Source organism: Bubalus kerabau, chromosome 6 (assembly GCF_029407905.1).
Source record: "Bubalus kerabau isolate K-KA32 ecotype Philippines breed swamp buffalo chromosome 6, PCC_UOA_SB_1v2, whole genome shotgun sequence".
Classification (NCBI taxonomy): Eukaryota; Metazoa; Chordata; class Mammalia; order Artiodactyla; family Bovidae; genus Bubalus; species Bubalus kerabau.
The window spans coordinates 103,306,090-103,326,840 of record NC_073629.1 but is presented as its reverse complement, the minus strand read 5'-3'; the positions used below and the strand labels follow the sequence as shown (position 1 = coordinate 103,326,840).

At 47.9% G+C, this 20,751-nt stretch overlaps 1 protein-coding gene, 1 long non-coding RNA gene and 1 other non-coding gene across 4 annotated transcripts; 1 reads left to right on the top strand and 2 right to left on the bottom strand.

The window, feature by feature from the left end:
* Window positions 1-242: 242 nt before the first annotated feature.
* Window positions 243-20,016, bottom strand: LOC129655575 (uncharacterized). Of its 2 annotated transcripts, XR_008716049.1 has the most exons (4): window positions 19,817-20,016; window positions 18,080-18,372; window positions 5,532-5,595; window positions 243-482 (listed from the first exon to the last, which is right to left on the bottom strand). It is a non-coding gene; the product is annotated as an uncharacterized LOC129655575 (long non-coding RNA). The 2 variants fall into 2 exon arrangements; XR_008716048.1 differs by lacking the exon at window positions 243-482 and having other exon boundaries at window positions 5,148-5,595.
* Window positions 6,050-19,714, top strand: MPL (MPL proto-oncogene, thrombopoietin receptor). Its single transcript, XM_055586148.1, has 12 exons — window positions 6,050-6,128; window positions 6,294-6,426; window positions 6,771-6,949; window positions 7,465-7,763; window positions 8,396-8,558; window positions 8,933-9,059; window positions 13,837-14,015; window positions 14,178-14,320; window positions 16,639-16,798; window positions 16,991-17,087; window positions 19,134-19,221; window positions 19,427-19,714. The coding sequence occupies exons 1-12, from the start codon at window positions 6,050-6,052 to the stop codon at window positions 19,712-19,714; spliced, it is 1,935 nt and encodes a 644-aa protein (XP_055442123.1).
* Window positions 12,841-12,944, bottom strand: LOC129656662 (U6 spliceosomal RNA). Its single transcript, XR_008716453.1, has one exon. It is a non-coding gene; the product is annotated as a U6 spliceosomal RNA (small nuclear RNA).
* Window positions 20,017-20,751: the final 735 nt, after the last annotated feature.

Sequence of the window (20,751 nt, the reverse complement as noted above, 5' to 3'; positions counted from 1 at the left end):
TATTAAATACCGTAAGTCCCCTGCATATGAACAAATTCCTTTCCGAGAACACATTCAGAAGTCCAATTTGTTTGTAAGTCCAAGAGAGTTAGCCAAGGTGCCCAACTAAAGCAATCAGCTATATAGCACTGTACTAGAATAGGTTTATAATACTTTTCACACAAATAATACATAAAAACACAAAAAATAAACATGTTTAATCTTACAACACAGTTCCTTGAAAAGTACAGTAGTTCAGTACAACAGCTAAGATGCAGTGATTGGCATCAAGTGAACAGGCAAGAAGAGTGACTGACTGGAGGAGGGAGAGGAGGTGGGAGATGGCAGAGCTGAAGGATGGTCAGCAATAGGAGACAGACAGCAAGCTGCACTTTGACTCACGTCTGACGTTGATGGCACAGGTTCTGGTCCCTTGCTGGAACCAGATGCACGTCCTCGTCTTTGAAAGTCCTCAAGTTGAAGTTTCATATGTAGGGGACTTCCTGTAAGTGAATGAAGTGAAGGAAACAGTAGTCCTCGTCAGAGGTGTCCATGTAGAAGTTATAAGAACAGGCTTTGGAGCCAGACAGACCTGAATTCAAATCTCAGCTCTACCCCTGAATCATGACTTTGGACAACTCAGTTAATCCATTTCAGTTTTGGTTTTCTCTTCTGCCAGGTAAGAAAGCGTGAAAGTGAAAATCGCTCAGTCGTGTCTGACTCTTTGTGACCCCATGGACTATACAGTCCATAGAATTATTCAGACCAGAATACTGAAGTGGATAGCATTTCCCTTCTCCAGGGAATCTTCCCAAGCCAGGGATCATACCCAGGTCTCCTGCATTGCAGACTGATTCTTTACCAGCTGAGCCACCAGGGAATCCCAAGAATACTGGAGTGGGTAGCCTATCCCATCTTCAGTGGATCTTCCCAACCCAGGAATTGAACCGGGATCTCCTGCATTGCAGGTGCATTCTTTACCAGCTGAGCTGTCAGGGAAGTCCCAGAAGAAGGGCATATAATCAATTCCTCATGTGATGTAATGAGACAATGCGTTAGGACAGGGCTGGCAAACAGCAAGCACTCTTTAGTGGTAGCTGGTGAGACAGGGAATTAGAGAGGAAGAGGCTGGCCCACCCCATCCAGCTTTTACCCCAGGAAGCATGAGTATAAAATGATGGTACCCTCTAAGCAGGGTTAACATCTTGTCTAGCAAAGGCAAAGGTATGCATGGCTGTTTATATATAAAACAGCCCAATAGAGGCGCAAAATTCTGGGGAGACTCAGAGGAAGGGAGGAATGTGGGTGTAACCCAAATATCCTCAAGGCTTTCAACCCTTTGAGGTCACCTTTTCCCTTTATATCCAATCAGAACAGCCCCATCCCTACTCCACATCCTCTGGAAAGTCCATACCCATCTCTAGTTTGACTAGGACTTTAGCACAGCCTCATGATTGCCTCTCAGTCTGAATTTCTGTTCTTGCTAAATTTTTCATCGCTTTTTGCTCACTTTCTGTGGCTGCCATTGTCTTTTGATTCCTCAGATATTGTCACCTTTTCCCCTTTGTTTCTAAAACACCATGTAAGTTTTCGTGGATAGAATGCCTGTACCAATAGTATGCTTTAGGGAAGCTAAGCTTTCACAGAAGAGAGAGTATAAACGTAAAACTGAGTATTAGGCATCATTGTTCTAAAATTTTCCTCCAACAGCCGTTCTACTGAAATTTCTCCCTGGTGAAGACGTCTTTTCCTTGGGCTGCCATCTTTCATTTACTAGCCCTCCTTCTTCTTCTCTGGAGTTACCACTATACACTTCAAAATTCTCACGAATTTCATATTTGGCAAATTAGCTCTCTAAATCCTTCCCAGGCCCAAAGGCTCACGCATTGTTTCTGATCACAGAAGAGTTACCAGGCCTCAGAAAGAAATGTGACAATGCATTTTTCTCTTACAGTTAGACTCCCCCCAACCCCCGCCACCACCCATTACATTTAGTTGGGAGAGAAGAGTCCCCAAAAGTAATGACTCGGGACAAATCTTGAATCACAAAGACAGTGCCAATAGGTTGAGAGGTTCTGAAGGGTTTTGTGCTCAGGGAAGCAAGGGCTTGTGGCGGGAAAGGGGATCGCATTTGGGAAAGAGCAAGGCGGGCATCGCGAGGGAGAGTCAGGAATGGGACAAAGAGAGGCAAAGGGCTTCTGCTCCAGCACCAAGAGGTGAGCCTTGGTCCAAAGGATCATGAAAGGGTTTTAAGCAGGGAAAGAATAAAAGCAAATTTGAGCTTCAGAAAAGGTTCTGAGTAAGGAGATATCATTTGTCAACAATGGCTATGGCAAACGTAACACTGAAGAAAACACGGGGAAACACTGCTCCGACACGCTGCCCCAGGTGCCAGTGCCACAAGGACTCTAGAGAGAAGCTTGCCAAAGCTGAGAAAGAGGCAGGGAGATGGAGAAACCAAGTGCCCAAAGCTGCCTCTCCCAGGCTTTCTGACTGGATTAAAATGACAATGTTGGGAAATCTGGGGGGGACAGGGCAGGAGCACATCATAGGAGTAGCTTGAAATTGGCTGTTTTGAAGGTCTTGGGTTTTTTGTTTGTTTGTTTTTAACCACGTGGCACATGGGACCTTATTTCCCCAACCAGGGATTGAACTCGCACTCTCTGCATTGGAAGTAACCACTGGACCGCCAGGGAAATCCCTGGAGTATTTATACCACGTGCATGCGTGCTAAGTCGCTTCAGTCTTCTCCAACTGTTTGTGACCCACTGGACCCACTGGACTTTGTGATCCTCTGTCCATGGGATTCTTCAGGCAAGAATACTGGAATGGATTGCTGTCCCCTCCCTCCTCCCGGGGATCTTCCCAACCCAGGGGTTAAACCTAAGTCTCTTACATCTCCTGCATTGGCAGCTGGGTTTTTTACCACTAGCACCACCTGGGAAGCCCACTTATACCACAAAGGTCAGCAAATGCTACACAACAGGACTCCCACCACCCACCAAAGAGCAGATCAACAACACATACCTGCCTGAGCCAATCCTCACACAGCAACCCTTTGAGTTCCCTCAGCAACGGCTGCACAGAGAATAAATACAGACTTTTGTAGGCCAGGGCTTTGGCTTGATATCCCAACAGGAAAGCCTAGGCCTGCTGACATGGGCTGGACCCACTGGACTCTGACCAGAGAGTAGCAGACCTAAATGATCTTTCCCTGAGGGCTACCCCAGTCCTTATTTGATATTCTACAAAAGCAAAGGGCCAAGGAAGGCATTTTTCTCCAGCTGTGTGGAAGTAGAAAAAAATGGGAAGATGAAAGGGACAGATAATCGGACCTCCTTCCATGCAGGAGCAAACAGGCCCCAACTCAACTCTCTGATGGTCATAAACAAGCCCCTTGTCTGGTGGGCTCTGCACCCCTAACTCTCTCTGTAGAATTCACAGGACTTGGTAAGACCTGCATGCAGGAGTGGAGGCAGAATGAAAATTTGAGGGTGACATTCAGGTTCCAAGCTTACACACCCAGGTTGCCTATGGGGAGATGCAAACCTAGAAAGGGAAGATAGGCGGGAGGTAGGAATAGCTCTGTTTGGGACCCGGTGAGCTGGAAGCACCCATGGGACAACAACTCAAGATGTCTAGTAAGTAACTGAAAACTTGAAGTTCAAGAGTGTTAAGATTGGGAAGTTAGTGGTAGATTTTATAAATGGAACTGAAGCCATGAGGCTACTCAGAAACTAGTAACAAAAAGGGGGAAGCAAGGAGATCTTTAGAACAGTAACATTTAAGAGAAGGAGAAAAGAAAGAAAGAAACTGAAAGGGAACATTACAGGAGTGGGAAGAAACCAGGTGAATGTGACATATTGCAGAACCCGAGGAAGGAAAGGAGTACCAAGCATTGCAGAAAGGTTGAGCATGATGAGAATTCAAATGAGAGATACAATGAGATTACTGTGACCAACACAGAGAGAAGGAGACAGTGGTAGGAGATGGGATCTAAGTAGGCTGAGGTCAGATCAGACAGGACCTTGTCTTTAGGAGGTATGCTAAGTGCAGTAGGAAACATTAGGGGTTTTAAGCAAGGGAGTGAAGAAATGTGATTTGCTTTTGAACATCTCGCTCCATTCTATGGAAGATTTGCTGGAGGGATTAAGAGTGGAGGCAGTTAGGAAACTTATCAGTGACTCAAACTGGGACTAAAATGGTAGGAGTGCAGGTGGTAAAAAGCATTCAGGTTCAGGGTACCTTTTGAAAGACTTTCTGGCAAGAGTTGCTAATGACTTGAATGTAGGGTAAAAGGAAAATAGGAATTGAGGAATACTGAGATTTGGTGCTTAATCAGCTGAGTAGACTGACACCACTTACAGAGTAGGTAAGACTAGAGGAAACAAAAAAGGTGTAGGGAGGAAGCCAGACTCAAGAGTTTTATTTTGGCCCTCGTAAGTATAAGATGTCCATTAGACGTAGAAGTAGAGATTCGAAGTAGGCAGTTGGTGATCCAAATCTGGAGCCCAGGAGGGGGAGTCACAGCTAGAGACATTAATTGTGAAATCATCAACACATCCGCAGCATCAAAGCCATGGGACTCCATGAACATTACAGTTATTTCCCCTCTCACTTGACCCGACAAATTTGGTGCCCCTTGCTTGGGGGCTGGGAGAGGCATCCAATGTCATCTCCATTGGGCAGAGGAAGCTGGTCCCATGGAAGCTGAGAGACGGACGGGAATCAGGGCAAATCTGGCCTCAGGGACTTCTTCAGAGAAGTGATGCCAGAGAAGCTAAGACCTCACAGGTGAGGCTGAAGGTTTCACATCCTACAGTCCTCCTACCCCTCCCTACAGCACTTTGTTAATAACATTAATTCAGGAGGAAGAAAGAAGGATACTCAGTCTGTAAAGCCAGTGAGGGGAGCCCCAGGTGAGGTCAGCGGGGCTACATGTGGGAAGTTACCATGGCCTGCACTGGCCCCACGCGCTGCCAGAGTCAAAGCTCCTGAGAGTCGGCGCAGAAGCCACCAGTTACAACAGTCGCAGGAGGGGACTTGGGCTTCAGAGAAGGGATTCCACCAACTCTTCCACCACAAATGTGAAGATGAGCTAGAGCTGGAGAGCTGAGACCAACCATCCCTTGATTCTGAGCCAACCAGATAAAAGCTCTGAAGCCCAGAGCTTCTCAAACTTTAATATGTATTCACATCATCTGGGGATTTGGGGACAGTGCAGATTCTGCTTTAGAAGGTCTGGGGCGGGGCCCAGGAGTCTGCATTTTAATAAACTCCCAGGTAGCGCATTCGCTGATGGTCCATGGACCACACTCTGAGTAGCAACAGGATGAAAGGCAGCTGTGGAGGCTCCCCACGGTGGAGGGGGCTGTCCAGTTCCAAGGAGAACGTGTTTCTTTGTGCACAAAGTGACGGAACCTATTAAAGTGGAAACAGCCACCATCTTGTCACCACTGCAAGGCAGTCATTTCTTGGTGGATTTCACCTTCCAGAGGCACTGGCATGGTTGTTAAACACTTAGGTTCTAAGCTTGATGTCCTGAGTTTTACCTCTTAGGAGGTGTGTCACCTTAGGCAAATCTTCAATTTGTCTGCGTCTTCAGCTTTGCCATCACTGTAATGGAAATAATAAGACTATTATGAGGATTGGCTGAGTCAGGGGATAAAAAGTGCCTAACACGTGTCAGCAGTGAACAACACTCAGTAAGTGTTGCTCTCCGTGATCACAATACGCCTTCTCCAGCAGTGAACGTGGACCAACACAGAGGCTTACTCTGCTTCTGGTACGTGGTCAAAAAAACACACAAAAAAACGCAATCCCCCATCTCTCTCTTGATGAAAGGCCTGTATCCTCCCTTTCAAATTCCTCCTTCCCTCCTGCCCACTTCCACGCCCCCTCCCCTGGCCCCCAGCCCCAGTGTGGTCTGGATGGGCCCCACAAGGGCAGGGACAGGGACAGGACGTGGGGCTGTATCTGACAGGAACCTGAGGGGCTGGCCTGGGAGGGGACTGGGGCCCAGCTTCCTGAAGGGAGGATGGGCTGAGGCAGGCACACAGTGCTGGAGAAGATGCCCTCCTGGGCCCTCTTGGCGGTCATCTCCTACCTCCTCCCGGTCCCCCAATACCTGGCACAAGTCACCAGCCAAGGTGAGGTGTGTGGAGGGTAGCAAACACCCATACCCAGGAAGATGGAGCCCTGGGCGGGCGGAGTGGGGAGGGAAGTGCAAAGTGGGAGGCCCCCACTGGTCCCCTACTCTTGCCCACAAACATGCCGGGGAGGACCAGGAGCCCAACTCACCGGCTGTTCCTCAGATGCCTCCTCGCTGGCCTCGGACTCAGAGTCCCTGAACTGTTTCTCTCGAACCTTTGAGGACCTCACTTGCTTCTGGGATGAGGAAGAGGGAGCGCCCAGTGAAATGTATCAGCTGCTGTATGCCTATCCGGGGTATGTGTTGTATCTTATGTATCATATATGTGTATCGTGTATATACCACTCCCCTGTATTTGTCCTGTGCATACCACAGCTGAGCCCTATTCCAGCAGCTTCCTTGCCTTTGGCCCTGTCAGAGGACTAGTCCAAGTACGAGACCGAAGTAGCCACTTAATGAACAGAGGTGCTTTGGATACAGCCAGCTCCAGCGCCTCCGTACCCCCTAATCCCACCCATCCCAGGCGCTGAGAAGAGAAATGGCGGTAATGGAAACAGCAGTCGGGCTTGGGCCCAGACCTGGGTCCTCAGGGCTGGACAGGTGAGCGTGTAGGTAGCCCAGACTTCTCCTGTGCCCACAGGGAGCAGCCCCGCACCTGCCCCCTGAGTTCCCAGCATGTGATGCCCTTTAGAACCCGCTACGTGTGCCAGTTTCCGGCCCAGGCTGAAGTTCGCCTCTTCTCTCAACTGCACCTCTGGGTGAAGAATGTGTTTCTGAACCAGAATCTGACCCAGCGGGTGCTCTCTGTGGATGCTGTGGGTAAGCAGCATCCTCCTGTCAACCTGGCCCCTCTGTTTGCCGCCCTTGGGCCAGCTCTTGGAATCAGACCGAGCTGTGCTCTTTCAAGATGACACGGGTGCCCCCCCACTACCAGACTCCCAGAGGCACCTCGAGACCCCTTTCTCATTCCTCTTAGCCTCGGCGTCCAGAGCTAGACTTCGTTTCACACCAGAGACACCCTGACCTTCCCATCATTAACCTATTCATTGGCTTACTCATTCATCAGTTACAGAATTCCTGCCCTGTGCTAGGCACTGGGCATCAGGACAAGGACACACAGATGAGGAGGGGTCCCTGCTCTTGAGGAGCACTGAGCCTACCCACCAGTGGTGCGGCCACTACTCATCCGAGGACAGAACAGGATAAGGAGCCTCCCTGCCCCTGCCCCAGGGGCTGCCCTCACCCCAGCCTCCAGCACCCCTCTCCATAGTCCACTGGCTGAGCTGTAGACTGCAGCACCCAAAGAGTTCTGATGTGCTCTGTCTCTCCCTTAGGCCTGCCAACTCCCCCCAGTCTCATCAAGGCCATGGGTGGGAGCCAGCCAGGGGAACTTCAGATCAGCTGGGAGGCCCCAGCTCCGGAAATCAATGAATTTCTGAGGCATGAACTCCGCTATGGCCCCAAGGACCCCAGGAACTCCACTGGCACCACAGTCACACAGCTGCTGTCCGCAGAAACCTGCTGCCCAGCTCGGCGGAGACCAAACCTAGCGGCAACCCTGGACCAGTCTCCATGTGCGCAGCCCATGATGCCTCAACAGACTGGACCAGAGCAGACCTCCCCAACTAGAGAAGTACCCTGGCCTTCTTCTGCTCCACCTCCTATCTCTTACCCTCAATTTTGCCCCAGGAAAGGACAGGCCATGCTTTGGGCATTCCAGACTGGTTGGTCCTTGGAGAGCTAGCATAGGCTCCGATTAGTTCTCAGAAGCCATGTTTATTTAGGAATCTCCCACTTTAGGTCATTCAGACCAACACAACTGAGCACTTCAGGTCCCCAAGTTAGTGGGGGTTTCCCTAAAAAGCCCTGAAAGTGAAAGTATCAGTCACTCAGTCGTATCTGACTCTTTGCAATCCTGCGGGCTATAGCCCACCAGGCTCCACTGTCCGTGGAATTCTCCAGGCAAGAATACTGGAATGGGTTGCCATTTCCTTCTCCAGCGGATCTTCCCTGACCCAGGGATCAAACTTGACTCTCCCACCTTGCAGGCAGATTCTTTACTGTCTGAGCCACGAGGGAAACCTAAAAAACCCTGAACTCCACCTGAAACCCACCAACCTGGCCCCCAGTCTGTGCACGTATTATATCCAGTGAAGAACTGAGTGTCTCTCCACAGGCATGTTGTGGGGTTTCATATATAAGAGATGGAGGCTATCTTGGCTGAGAGGCAGATCTAGATTGTGAGGCTGGGATTCTTCTCCCAAGGCTCCATCTCTGACAACGAAGGGTGGCAGCTGCCTCATCTCAGGACTCCAGCCTGGTAACTCCTACTGGCTCCAGCTACGCAGCCAACCTGATGGGGTCTCTCTCCGTGGTTCCTGGGGATCTTGGTCCCTCCCTGTGACTGTGGACCTGCCTGGCGATGCAGGTGAGTCAACAGAGGAGTAGAGGAGGAGATAGAAAAGATCTCTAGAGATGCCTGGGCTAGATATAGAAGCTCAGAGAACCATGGTCCTTCCTGATGATCTCAAACTTGCTACTGCACAGGATGGACTATATTCAAGGAGAGAAGAAAGGATAGGAGCAAATGTTCAAGTTATGTGTGTAAAGATGATCTGGATACCCTATGGGGTAGGAGCACGTGGGCTCTGATAGGGCTTCCTTCTCCACATCCATGCTCAGTCTTTGCGATCCTATGGACTGTAGCCCACCCGGCTCCTCTGTCCATGGGATTCTCCAGCAAGAATACTGGAGTGGGTTGCCATACCCTTCTCCAGGGGATCTCTCCTTCTCTGATCCCAGGGGAAATTGGACTACAATGCTTTACCTTGGACCTGACGAATGTTACCTGTCAGTGGCAACAGCAGAACCATGCCAGCGCCCAAGGCTTCTTCTACCACAGCAGGGCACGTTGCTGCCCCAGAGACAGGTGAGAAGTGAACCGCTGATTGATGTCACGGGAGAGAGACACAACTCTGCAGAAAGAAAGGAGAGATTGTTCTTTATCCTCTTCAGTCCCCTTCCTCATTCCCCAAACCAAAGGCCCTCCATGCTTTCATCCGCCACTGGGTATTGTATCCTTTCAACATCTCTTCACCCCCTGGGAATGCGTTGGTTTGATTCAGTGTAATCATGTCACCTGGACCATTACAACAGCCTACATTCTCTGTCACTTCCAATTTACCCGCCCCTGCATGCTGTTGACAAATTGACCTTTCTTAAATTCTGCATGGCTTCCTCCTACTCAGATATGTATTGCTATTGCTGCTGCTGCTACTAAGTCGCTTCAGTCATGTCCAACTCTGTGCAACCCCATAGACAGCAGCCCACCAGGCTCCCCCGTCCCTGGGATTCTCCAGGCAAGAACACTGGAGTGGGTTGCCATTTCCTTCTCCAAATATGTACTGCAACTTTTCACTATCTGTTGGATCCAATGAAAACTTCACCTGGTCTTCAAGCATTCCCACCAAACACCTCACTGATCTGTCACCTCCTTCATATCTAATATATAACCAAGTCTTGTTGATTTTACCTATTAAACATCTCTAGGATCTGTCCATGTTTGTTCATCACAGCTATCACCCTAGTACAAGCCGTCTTCTTCTCTGAGTTTGGTTACTGAGAAGACTTACTAACTGATCACCTCTTGGATCCTCCAAAACATTCTCCACACAGGAGCTGAAGTGAGTTATTAAAAGCAGAAAAATAAATGCAACATTCTCTGCTTAAAACTCATCCAAGATCCATAGCTTTCACTGATCTTAGGACAAAGAAAAGAATTCTATTGTGACTGTGTAAAGTTCTAAAAGACTCAGCCCGTATCTGTGCCTTCAACTTTATCTTATTCCATGCTGCCTTCTGTGCTCTTTGCTCCAATACTGGCCTACTTTCATTCCCTCCCACCTGCCACAATCCCTCCTGCCTCTGAATCTTTGCACATGCTGTTTACCCAACCTGTTTATCTTGACTTAAACTCTACTTATCCTTCAGATCGAAACTCAAATGTCACCTCCCCTGACCTGCCTTCTTAGGTCCAGTGGCACTATTCTATATCCTTGTTGTACCGTGTACCTCTCCTTCTTAAATACTTAACATAGTTATAATTTTACATTTATACCTTACATGGTTATTTGATTGATAACAAAATTCTCTCTCAGAGCTCTGTTGAGAAAGGCTGATCTTAACTAAACATGATCCATCAGGGCAAAGTCAGTGTCTGCTTTTACTCACCAATGTATTCTCACTTACCATGGGGCCTAGAACAGAGTAAGTGCTCAGTTAAAAAGAAAAAATGATTGAATGATGAAAAAAAACCATTAACAGTTTTAGTGTATTCTTCCAGTTTTCTATGCATTTACATCCCATGGACGGGGGAGCCTGGAGGGCTGCAGTCCATGGGGTCGCCAAGAGTCGGACATGACTGAGTGACTTAACTTTCACTTTTCACTTTCATGCACTGGAGAAGGAAATGGCAACCCACTCCAGTGTTCTTGCCTGGAGAATCCCAGGGATGGTGGAGCCTGATGGGCTGCCGTCTATGGGGTTGCACAGAGTCGGACACAACTGAAGCGACTTAGCAGCAGCAAACATAATATTTAATTTTCAATATAAATTGGATCACATTATATGTATGATTCATTTTAACTTCTTTTTAACTTACTTTTTTACTTAAAAATATGTCTTGGACATCTGTAATGATGTAACTCATTCTTTCTAATAGCTGTATAGATTTCCATACTATGAAGAGGGCCATGAATGAAAGGGTGGCAAAACTGAATTCACATACTCTCTGTCAAAACCTGCTCCTCCTCTTCTTGTCCATCCTGCCATAAACTCACTTTTCCACCCTTAACTTCTGCCTTTTCTACACCCTCCACATCCAATCAGAAACTCTGGTCATTTCTACCTTTTCAGTACCCTCTTTGAATCCATCTGTTTCTCTCTACCCCCACTACCACAATCCTGCTTTCAGATCCTCATCACTTTGCATGGAAAATTCCATGACATTGTCCTAATAAATGTCTCTGCTTCTAGTCCACCCTCACAGATCCTTTCTCACAAACTGCAGTTAGAGAGACTTTCCTAAAATACAAAGCTAGTGATGACAATTCTCTGCTTAAAATCCTTGAATGTCTCCATCTTGCTGCAAGATTCAGTTCAAGCTCCTTAGAAAGGCAATAAGGCCACCTGTGACCTTGATCTACCCACACTTACCACTCCCCACCAAGCCCTCTGTGCTAAAACCTTTCTGCACAACTTAGAGTTTCCCCCAAAGTACCATATCTCTTATCTGTGCACAAGCATGTGCCTGGGATGCCTGTTTGTACCCTTTGCTTGTCCTATTTATAGTCCAAGACTCATTCTCGGCACTGCCTTGTACAAGAACTATTTTCTGACCCACCCCGTTTGGGTTAGATGATCTTCCTTGCTACTCCCAAGCCAGCCTGTGCACATCACAGAAAAATACCATCTGTTTGTTTTTCTCCCTTTCCCAATGAAATGACAGCTCCTTGAAAATTCTTCCTCTGTGTATTCATAGGGTCTATCATAGTACCTAGCACATAGTATAAATTATTTGTTGAATAACCTAGTAAACATAAAAATACATAAAATGGTAAATGATTTTAGTAATAGCTAGCTATTTAGGGGTTATAACCAGGAAGGAGACAGGATTTATTTGTTCAACAAACAACTCTTGAAGGTGACTATGTACCAGGCCCCAGGGATAGAGTGACAAAACAGAGAAGCTTCCAGCATTGTGGGGACTTACATCTTAGTTGGGGGAGGGGAATGGCGGGAGGCCAACAAGAAGGAAAGGAGCAAGGTTAAATGATAATGACTAAGTGGAAGGGTGGGGGTGGGTGCTAATTTCATGAGTGGATGGAGAAAGCCTTGCCAAGGAGGTGACAGATGAGCTGAGACCCAAGTGGCGAGAAGAAACGAGTCACGTGAGATCTAGAGGCAGGGCAATCCAGGGCAAGGTGAGCTGCAAAGACAATGGATCTGGTATGTTTGCAGCACAGAGAGAAGGCCCGTGTATCGGATGAAGGGTCATCACCTTGTGTGAGACTTGTAGGAGATGAGAATGGCAAGGCAGGGAGGAACTCAACCATATGAAGTCCTATAGGCTCTGGGGTGGAGTTTGGGTTTTATTTGTGATGGGGAGCCATGGAAGGATTTAAGCAAGAGTGATATGATATGAGCTTCCCAGGTGGCTCAGTAGGTAAAGAATCCAGCTCCAATGCAGGAGATGCGGGTTTAATCCCTGGGTCAAGAAGATCCCCTGGAGAAGGAAATGGCAACCCACTCCAGTATTCTTGCCTGGGAAACCCTTTGGACAGAGGAGCCGGGCAGGCTGCAGTCCATGGGGCCAGAAAAGAGTCGGACACCACAGCGACTAAACAACAATGTGACGCCATATGATTTAATTTTTTTCACTTTAAACTTTTTCTTCTGCATTGAGGTACAGCCAATTACCAATGCTGTGATAGTTTCAGGTGAACAGCAAAGGGACTCAGCCGTACGTATATCCAAGTATCCATTCTCCCCCAAACCCTGCTCCCATCCAGGCTGCCCCATAACACTGAGCAGAGTTCCATGAGCTATACTACAGTTCCTTGTTGGTTACCCATTTTAAACACAGCAGTGTACACATGACCATCCCGAACTCCCTAACAATCCCTGCCCCTGGCAACCATAAGTTCGTTTTAAAAAATATGAAATGCTTCATGAATTTGCATGTCATCCTTGCCCAGAGACCATGCTAATCTCTGTTTCATTCCCATTTTAGCATATGTGCTGCTGAAGTGTTTACATTTTTAAAAGATGTTTCTCTGTGCAATTAAAAAGAAGTAAGAGTGGAAGCAGGATCACCATTTAGAAATATGCCTTAATCCAGGCAGCAGATAATGGTTTCATCTAATGCGGCAAGAATAAAGGTCAAAATAAAGGGATAGCTTTGACATATATTCTGGACATTATCAGATCAACATTTTGGGTCTAAATTCTGATTGCTGTGTGGAGAACAAATTGAAGGGAGTGACAGAAACAGAGGCAGAAAAGCTAGTTAAGAGACTGTCACAATAATTTGTTAGTAAAATAGCATTTAGAGGTGACTAAGAAGGCTGCCTAATGAGAACAGATTCAGAACATAAATATGTTTTGCTTTACTCTTTGAAACAATCCCATTCAAAGTAGGTATTATTGACACATTTCACAAATGAGGAAACTGAGGCAAAGATGAAAATTAAGTAATTTGCCCAGTTTTACACCAATAAGCCAAGACCTGAACTCTATAGCCCATGTAATTTCCCTATCTCATCTAGCTCTTGCTTTTTTTTTTTTTTTTTTTGGCTGCACTGGGTCTCTGTTGCAGCACTTGGGCTTTTTCTCTAGTTGCTCTTCACAGGCTTAGTTGCCCAGTGGCATGTGGGATCTTAGTTCCCCAACCAGGGATCGACGCCCCCACCCCCAGAATTGGAAAGCAGATTCTTAGCCACCAGGCCACCAGGAAAGTCCCTATCTCTTTATTAAGAAGAAGAGGCTGAACTCCAAAGCAAACCTCAGAAAAAAATACACGGCATGAGAGAGAAAGCCCTGGAGGCCTGTCCAAGGAACAAGTTAGATTATAATCGAATTCCCTGTGAGACTGGATTAGTCTCTGAAGCAGGCATTGAATCAAATGACTCTATTTGCCTGATTTGTAGGGACCCCATCTGGGAGAAGTGTGAAGAGGAGAAAAACTCAGGATCACAGTCCTCCCAGTTCTCCCGCTGCCACTTCAAGTCACAAAATAACAGTGCTATTCACATCCTTGTGGAGGTGACCACAGCCCAGGGTGCTGTTCACAGCTACCTGGGCTCCCCTTTCTGGATCCACCAGGCTGGTAAGGACTTTCTTCCCTTCTCCTCCCACACAGTTCCCACCCCTACCTTGTCTGACCCCATGCCCAGGATCACCAGCTCTGATACTTCTGACCCATGGCCCTGGTGACACGATGTCTCATGCACAGAAGGGCTTAGGCCAGTCCCTGGTGACATCCCTGTAGTGCTCATCCCCACTCCAAACTTGCACTGGAGGGAGGTCTCCAGCGGGCAGCTGGAACTGGAATGGCAGCATCCATCAGCCTGGGCAGCCCAAGAAACCTGCTATCAGCTCCGATACACAGCAGAAGGCCATCAGGACTGGAAGGTACAGTCAAGGAACAAATGACCCCAGACCTCGTACTCGGGGTATTTCTGAGTTTCAGGATGTTTGTTATCAGGAGTGATAACCAAGATATCACTGTATACTCATGTGTATCTGTGTCTGGGCTTGTTTATCTCTATCTGATTCAACTGGTATCTTAATCTCTCTTTGACATGTGACACTGCTGACTATGCCCATTTAAAATGTTCTCTTCCCTTTGCTTTTGGGACATCATTCTCTCCTGATTCTCCTACCACTTCTCTGACTGAACCTCCTCACTCTTTCCCGGGCTCTTCTTTTCCACACTTCCTTAATAGGTTGTGCTTCCTGCAGTCCCATCCTAGACTCTTCTTCTGTGAAAGAGTTAGTCGCTCAGTTGTATCCAACTCTTTGCAATCCGAAGGACGGTAGCCCGACAGGCTCCTCTGCCCATGGAATTCTCCAGGCAATAATACTGGAGTGGGTAGCCATTCCCTTCTCCAGGGGATCTTCCTGACCCAGGAATAGAACCCAGGTCTCCTGCATTGAAGGCAGATTCTTTACCGACATCTAGATGTTCTCCCTAGGTGAGTGCTTCGATTCCGTTTTCAATGACTATACATTAACCATCCCAAACTCATTCCAACACCTATGTGGAAAATAACTTCCATACCATAGGTGAATCACCTAAACTTCTGAAGAGTCTGTTTCCTCACTGGTGAAATGGGGATAAAGCTATGTACTTTCCAGAGTTATAGTAAAAATTAAATATGTAGATATTTAGCATATTGCCTGGTAGATAGAAGGCACTCAATAGACATTACATATTAGTTTCTTTCTCTACTTTTATTCTCATTTACCACATGCATATATGACTTCTTACTAGACAGTTCTACCTAAAAGCCCCCTAGGACATTTCAGACTCAGTATATCCAAAACTGAACTCATTTTCTTCCCCAGACTTTTTTATTGAGGTAGACATTACATAAAGTAACACAAATCTTAAATATACAATTGGTTAATTTGTACATGTGTATACATCCATGTAACCATTACCCAGATGAAGATAAAGGCTGTTTCTGGTACCCCAGAAGTATTTTATGCCCTCTGGTCACACATACACACCCTCTGAGGTAACTACAATTCTGACATTACCATTAATAAGTTCTGGCTATTGTTGAACTTAATAAAATCGAAAAATACAGCATTTCTTCCTCAAACTTGCTTCTCCTGTTCCTTGTCCATGGCAATGGCAGCAACACTTAACCCAGTTACTTCAGCCTGGAATTATTCTTGCCTCTTCTCTCCTTCTCCCTTGCCCCTTCCCTCTATCAACAATTTAGTTGAGTTTATTGTACTAATAGGCCTCACATCTCTACTACCAGTTTTATCTTTGACCCTCTAGCCCACCTATGCATGCTCTTGGTACACAGAACACTCTGTAACCCACAGTCAAGCAACTCAGTCAGCTTAACACTCTTTTGAGGGCTCTGTGGTACCTTACTTATATTGTTATTACTGCACTCATTACTTCTTGTAACTATTTACTTGTTTGGATGTCTTCTTCATAAGACATGTGAGACCTTGTTTTTCTTTTTCCCCAATGCCTACCCCAAGGCTTGGCTTGTCACAAGCAATTCATAAATGTTTACTACTGATCAAGTTAATAATGTCTCCCTGCTGGTATACGCGATGTTTGTTCCCTCTTCTTGGACTCTCCTCGTACCCCCAGCACCTAGCACAGTGCTGGCATCCTCTACTGAAAGGATGTTATTTGTGGCCTGATTTACATGGCTATGGGCTTCCCTGGCTCGGGCCTTAAAGCGTCTGCCTGCAACTGTGGGAGACCCGGGTTCGATCTCTAGGTCGGGAAGATTCGCTGAAGGAAATGGCAACCCACCCCAGTACTCTTGCCTGGAAAATCCCATGGACCGAGGAGCCCGGTCGGCTACAGTCCATGGGGTCGCAAAGACTCAGACACGACTGAGCAACTTCACTTACACGGCTATGAGTATCTGAGTATGTCCGGGGTTTCCATCGCGCCCTGGTCAGTGTGTGTGTACCGCATCTCTGCCGATGTATCATATGTATGTGTCAGGATGAGTAGTTCTGTGTGTAGATGAGTCAGTGTGTCAGGGGTGTACCACGCCTGGCAGGGCGAGGCTCTCTGTCCGAGTGTTCTCTCCAGCCAGTTTCCGCCGGGGATTCGTGTTTTCTGCCAGTGAGGCGCTTTGGAGGTATCCCCGGGGATTCAAGGCGGTAGGATTGGGGTCAAACAGAGGCCGAGTTCTCCCCAACGCCGTCCCACGGGGACCTGACCACCCGCTTGCACCTTTGCGTAGGTGCTGGAGCCACCTCTTGGGGCCCAGGGAGAGACCTTGGAGCTGCGCCCGCGCTCCCGCTACCGCGTACAGCTGCGCGCCAGGCTCCATGGCCCCACCTTCCAAGGTCCCTGGAGCTCTTGGTCCGACTCAGTGAGGGTGGAGACGGCCTCGGAGACGGGTGAGGGCCGGGCAGGGGCAAAGGCTCTCTACGGCTGCGCGAGTGGAGGGGCGGGGCTCCGACCTCACCAGGCTGAGGTTGTGCAGACCTACCCGGCGCCCCGGGACAGCAAGTGGGTGGGGCTGGTGGACCTGCGGGCAGGGCTCTGGCCAGGCGCCTCCCCCTGAGGGCTGACTGCTTTTTGTCCCTTAGTCTGGATCTTCCTGGTGACTGCTCTGCTCCTGGTCCTGAGCGTCAGCGCCCTCCTGGGCCTGCTGCTGCTGAGGTGGCAATTTCCTGAGCACTACAGGTACCGCTCCAGCCAGGTGGGAGACGGGGGTGTGATCCGGGCAAGGCCGGCGGCCCCTAAAGAAGCATCCTCTGGTCACTCTATGACGCCCGCTCTCCAGACAATCTCACATCCAGACCTGTGGCATCTGCCGCTCCCCGCACGTCTTCCCTGGAAGTCCCACCGCCTCCTTACACTCGAACATGTCCACTCTGAGGGACACCTCAAACAGCCCCGCCTTCTGGCTCCTCATCTCAGTAACAAGTCCACCTGTTACCCAAGCCAGACCACTTGGGCGCCTCCCTCCTCATTATCCAGTCTGGTCCTGTCATTCCACCTCCTAAACCTCACTCAAAAACAGCACCCTTGCTCTAGCCCTGCAGGAACTACCGGACTCACCAAAAGGGAGCCCCCTCTCCCTCCAATCTAGCCGCACACAGCCACCAGAATAATCTTTCTAAAACGGCGCACATGAACTTGTCACTCCACTTCCTTAAGTTTTACTATTAGCTCCCCAGGATAAAGTCCAGGCTCTAGGAAAACAAGCAAGGCTGTGCCCCTGCCAGTGTTTCCACCTCCCACCCTGTGCATCAGCCTTGCCACACTGCCGGTGATTTCCTCCACAAGTCCAGTGGTTTTACTTCTCAGTGCCTTTGAACATAATGTCCCCACTGCCAGGAATATCCTCCCTGGATGACTAATACCCATTTATCTTTAAATAACTTTCTTCACCAACTCCTAGGAAACCTTTCCTGACCCTCCCCTATTGGCTAGTCTCTTTGTGCCCCAATACAGACTTCTTTCATAGTGCAGGAAGCATTTTACTGCATTCATTTCTTTATATGTCTTCCCTGTGCCTTACGTGGTCATCCTTAAATCTTCAGCATAGTGCCTGCCAAATAGCACACCCTTAAATAAATGCTGTTAATGAATGAGTTGTTTATGTGGAGAGACTAAGGCTGAGGATAAATGTCACTGGAAGTTATAAACATAAAGGATAGATTCCATACCACCTCAGTCCTTTGGTAACATCTCTTTATTCTTGAGGACTTAGCTCAGAAGGTGACTCCTCCAGGTGGCCTCTTTTGATGGCCCTAGGCTGGATTAGATGCCCCTCTTTGGGGCTCACATCTCTCCTTGAACACGTCTTTGAGCTTTTAATCCTCTCTAATGTATGAGCAGACTGGGATGTAGCCTGTATCCGGATCCAGCTAAAAGGTTGACGGAGAAGAGGGAGGCTGCTCTGCTGGCCCGGGTGTACCCGGTTCCTTTCCCCCAGTTTACCAGATACATCACTCCTCCTCCCCTGGAGAGAGAAAAATGTGGTCACGGAAGAGGCTCAATTAAAAAAAAAACAAAGAAGAGGCCCGAAGGTCATTCAGCTAAAGTCCTTCCTTGTGGAAATATGAGCCTAAGGAACTGGAGGGTCCCCCAACATACCTTAACCCACATTCTTCTAGGGAGAGCATCTTCCCCAGTAACTTAATAAAAGCCCCCACGAGTTCTCTTCATTCAACTAATTTCTTGAGAATCTATTATGGGTCAGATACTGTTCTATACCCTGTAGATCCAAGAGTGAGCAAATAGACAAACTCTTTGCTCTCATGGATTTACATTATATGTGTATATATATATATATATATATATATAAAGATTCTAATAAATATACAATAAGTCAAGTACTATAAAGAATAATAAGCAGAGCAGGAGACAAAGAGTGATGGGGAAGGGAGGTGGTTCTATTTTAGACAGGGTAGTCAGAGAAGGCCTGTCGGGATGACATCTGAGCAGAAACCTAAGTAAAATGAGGAAATGAGTCGATGTTCTAGGCAGAGAGAATAGAAAGTGCAAAGACCCTGAGGCAAGAATGTTTGAGGACACTCAAACTGCTTTTTTGAGCCTCCACACCACTGACTTCCCCCCACCACCTGAGGGCTCCTCTACCTTCCTCTTACCTCTTCAAGCTTACTCCCGCACCTCACTGCCTCTCCCCACACACCTCAGTGGTCTCTCCCCACTCCTAATTCACTCCCACAGCCCAGTGTCCTTCTCTTCCTTCTCCTCAAGGAGCCTGAGGCATGCCCTGTGGCCCTCACTTCCAGACCTACACCGGGTCCTTGGCCAGTACCTTAGGGATACTGCAGCCCTGAGTCCGGTGAGTGCACCTCCCCATACCACCGCCCACCACCAGCTCTGCTTAGAGCTCCTTGCCCCATCACACAACTTCTCCAAGGCCCTTGGCCCACAAGTATACCATCCCTGGGCCCTACCTCCAGCCCAACCCTCCTTCCTGCACAGTCCAGGTCCTGCTCCCACAGGACCTGCTCTAATCCAGACCACTTTCCCCCCATCTCTCCCAGCCCAAGGCTGCAGTCTCAGATGTCTATGAGGAAGTGGAACCCAGCCTCCTTGAAATTCTACCTAGATCCTCAGAGAAGGCTCCCTTGCCCCTGTGTTCCTCTCAGGCCCAGTTGGACTACCGAGGATTGCAGCCTTCTTGCCTGGGGACCATGCCCCTGTCTGTGTGCCCGCCAATGGCTGAGCCAGGGTCCTACTGTGCCACTCACATCGCCAACCATTCCTACTTACCACTCAGCTGCTGGCAGGTCCCTCGCTCCCAGTACCCTGGACAGATCCAAACTCTCTAGCTCTCCCTCCTGAGCTCCCTAACCATCCCATCCCAACAACCATCTCAGATCTCACGTCCTTCCCTGTTGTCTGCCCTTCTGGCTGGACTTCATAACACTGACCTTTCACCACTGCTGCGGGCATCCATCTGGGACTCTTTCTCCTCAGGCAAGGCTCACTTGACTAAGCCCCTCTAAATTTCACCTCCTTTCTCTCTGCTCTTTAATGCCAAAGTCCTTGAAAAGGAGCCTCCACTTCCCAACTCCCATTTGCTCTTCAGACTGCTTCAATTTATTCCCCTGCTACCACTCTGCTAATGAAACTACTCAGGCAAAGCTCACCTCAAGCTTTCTCATCACAAGATCCAATCAGATCTTGTTAATCCTCAACATGTTTAATCTCTCTGTTGGCATTTGTCATGGTGACTACTTATTTCGCCTTTAAATTCTCTCCTCCATGGCTTGCATGCATCACCATCTCTCCTGGCTCTGCTTGGGCTTCTCTGAGTATACTGATAGTTGACAGCATAAACTTTGTGGAGTCAGAGCTAGGTTCAATTCCTATCTTTCCCACTTGCTAGCTGTGTGACCTTGAATAAATAACTCAAAGTCTTTGAGCCTTAATTTTCTCATCTATAAAATAGGGATAATACAGAATGCTATAGAGTTGTAAAGAGTATTTAGTGAGATAGTCTAAGTAAAACACAGTGAAAGAGGGTTCCGGATTAATGTCAGCAGCAGTGCCAACATAGTGCCAACTAAGACATAGTGTTTGAGATATCTAGACTAGACTATAATAATTATTCCTTCCTAATCTCTTATCTTGGCATATCTTCCACTCCTTAATTATTGCAGTCACTTAAGAGTCAGTTCTTAAGTCTCCAACCCATCTGCTCTCATAGCCTTTCTTACATGCTGACCGTTCTAAAGCTCTTATCTTCAACCCAGACTTTTACTATAGCACCTGTAATGCTTTATGCAAATAACTGTTTACATGTCTGTCTCCCGTTACTAGATTGTGAGCTCCTTCAGGGCAAGGGCTGTGATTCATTTGCCTT

Bases quoted from the DNA above. Each gene is read 5' to 3' on its own strand.
- MPL (XM_055586148.1), top strand. From the start codon at position 6,050: ATGCCCTCCTGGGCCCTCTTGGCGGTCATCTCCTACCTCCTCCCGGTC. The intron at 6,427-6,770 runs GTATGTGTTGTA...CTGTGCCCACAG, and splicing joins CTGCTGTATGCCTATCCGGG to GGAGCAGCCCCGCACCTGCC. The intron at 8,559-8,932 runs GTGAGTCAACAG...CTCTGATCCCAG, and splicing joins GGACCTGCCTGGCGATGCAG to GGGAAATTGGACTACAATGC.